The following is a 2,573-nucleotide window of genomic DNA, read 5'->3' as shown; positions in this document are numbered from 1 at the left end:
AGAGACCTTTAGAAAAACCCTGAAACCATGACTTTTAGGAAATGGTGGCTTCGCACCCAACTTGCGTAACGTAACTATTACCGTGGGTAAGTGCGAAAACCACACTCAGAATAGACTTCGTTTGAAAACACAGTTGGGTGGTAAGTTATTTACTAGATGACTGAGTTTTCGAAAGAAGTTTGTAACTCTGAGAACCGCGTCTAGAACCTTGTCAAAAAACCTTAGAACTATCCTATGGTGAGCCACTGTGTGCCAAATAAATTGAATTTTTCTGTATCCAATTGATTGAAAGCCCATTACTTGTGAATCATACATGATATGACATTGCATTCATTCTTGCATTAAAAACAAAAAAATCATCATGCATCTGCATTCATTTGCATCTCAATCCAGTACTCATACATCTATTCCTCCAACAGTTTAACAAGGCAAGCTGATTCCCCGACATCCTTATCAGACGCGTAGTGTTTCTCGAAAAAGAATGGCTGACCAAGAGCAACACAACATGGAAGTTAGGATGGAAATCGACGAGCTGAAGGGAAGCATCACCAAGCTCACTGAGATGATGCAAGTGCTGATTGCTAGGGACGCTGAACCCCAAAGAACTGTCATAGCTGAAGTCTCCGAAGCCGTTGAGGATCCCATTCCCGTTCAGAGGCCACCTTCTACCTGGCCAGAATTTGGTTTACCACCTGGTTATACTCCCCCATTCGCGAATACTTTGGGAGTAGGACTTTCTGCGCAACAAATTGCACCAATACCGGTCGTCGCTGAACAGTCACCGATTGTTCACACTACTGTTCAACCTACTTTCAACAATCCTCCTTTTGTCTATCATGTTGATGATTCCGAACGTGGTGATCAAGAACACAACCACGAGGTGGAGGAAGTAAAAGAAAAGTACAATGTCCTCGAGAGAAGGTTGAAAGCTGTTGAAGGAAATGACATTTTTGGATTTGATACCATGAACCTCTGTTTAGTTTCTGACTTGATTGTGCCTGCAAAGTTCAAAGTCCCTGAGTTCGAGAAATATAAGGGGCACACTTGTCCTAAAGATCATCTGACTATGTACTTTCGCAAGATGGCCGCTTATGCCAACAATGACAAATTGCTCGTCCACATCTTTCAAGATAGCTTAGCTGGAGCTTCTCTGAAATGGTACATGAGTTTGAAGAGGGATCATATCCAAACATGGAGAGATTTGGGTGAAGCTTTCCTGAAACAATACAAGTACAACATGGACTTAGCCCCTGATCGCAGACAACTTCAGACTATGACCATGAGAGATAGGGAAACTTTCAAAGTGTATGCCCAACGCTGGAGAGAGCTAGCTGCTCAAGTCGAACCTCCTCTTGCTGAAAAAGAGCTTACTAGTATGTTTATGGATACCTTGCAGCCGATTTTCTATGAGAAAATGATTGGAAGTGTTTCTTCTAGCTTTGCTGACCTGGTCACTATTGGAGAAAGGGTCGAAGAAGGCTTGAAAAATGGCAAGATTGTCAATGCTGCTGAATCTTCCAATAACAACCAAACAAAGAGATTCCCTGGAAACTTCCATAGAAAGAAAGAAGGTGAAACTAACGCTGTTGTGACTAGTGGTGAAGGACCTCAACATCCACAACCTTATCAAGTTCCAATTTATCCACAAGCACCATTCATGCCTTACTATCAGTATCCACATGTTGCAGTTGCTCAACATCAACAACCATGGAACGCTTCTCACCAGAATGCTTCACAAAGTGCTCCTCAGAATTCTCAACAAAATCAGAATAGGCAGCAGAATCAGAATAGGCCTCAGAAAGATCCACCAAAGGAGCCTCGCCGCATCGACCCAATTCCAATGACTTACACTGAATTGTGGCCTGCGCTAATCCATCAGTCATTGATAGCTCCTAGGCCTACCAAAGCTCCAACGCCACCATTCTCCAAAGGATATAATCCTAATGCTAAGTGTGCTTTTCATAGCGGAGTAGTTGGTCATTCCATTGAAGACTGCTGGGTTCTGAAGGAGAAGGTTCAAGACCTGATCGAGAGCAAGATGCTCACCTTCCGAGATATTAATCCGAATGTGGTCACTAATCCCCTACCCCATTGAGGGCCGAGACACAAGGGATTATCCTAAAGCCAGATATCAGGCGGGAAAGCTCATCCTTGTTGCTGATAGTTACTAGGCCTCTGTCATTTCATTTGTTAATTTCTCCTTGTTTGTATTGTGCTTTGTTGCTTTTGAATTCTGTAATCCTTAATCGTAATTTTAATGAAATGAGCATTGCATTTGTTTTGAATCAATCATAATGTGTTTTTCTTGCTTTAATTCTGTATCACTTACACAAAATCAAAATTCAAAAACAAATATTTTGCTTTTCTACTTCACTTTCTTTATCAGCTTTCAGTCTAAGCAAGATTAGAGGGAGGATGACGAAAAACGAATACTCAATTTGCATCAGTGTGCTTTCAAACGAAACTTTGTTGATGATGTACAGGCATTCTTTCAAATCCCCAAACACTGGAGATATAAGGATGATAATCCCTTGTTAACCCCTTTGAGCCTTAGAAGTAGGTGTTTTCTTTCC

At 41.7% G+C, this 2,573-nt stretch overlaps 1 protein-coding gene across 1 annotated transcript; it reads left to right on the top strand.

Annotated features, from left to right (window-relative positions):
* Nucleotides 1-481: 481 nt before the first annotated feature.
* LOC131614107 (uncharacterized) lies at nucleotides 482-2,095 on the top strand. Its single transcript, XM_058885735.1, has one exon. The coding sequence runs from the start codon at nucleotides 482-484 to the stop codon at nucleotides 2,093-2,095; it is 1,614 nt and encodes a 537-aa protein (XP_058741718.1).
* Nucleotides 2,096-2,573: the final 478 nt, after the last annotated feature.

The sequence above is a fragment of the Vicia villosa genome, linkage group LG6 (genome assembly GCF_029867415.1).
Source record: "Vicia villosa cultivar HV-30 ecotype Madison, WI linkage group LG6, Vvil1.0, whole genome shotgun sequence".
NCBI classification, from domain to species: domain Eukaryota; kingdom Viridiplantae; phylum Streptophyta; class Magnoliopsida; order Fabales; family Fabaceae; genus Vicia; species Vicia villosa.
The sequence above is the reverse complement of the archived record's forward strand: the minus strand, read 5'-3'. Positions and strand labels throughout refer to the sequence as shown.

Coding starts and splice junctions, on each gene's coding strand:
- LOC131614107 (XM_058885735.1), top strand. CDS start 482: ATGGCTGACCAAGAGCAACACAACATGGAAGTTAGGATGGAAATCGAC.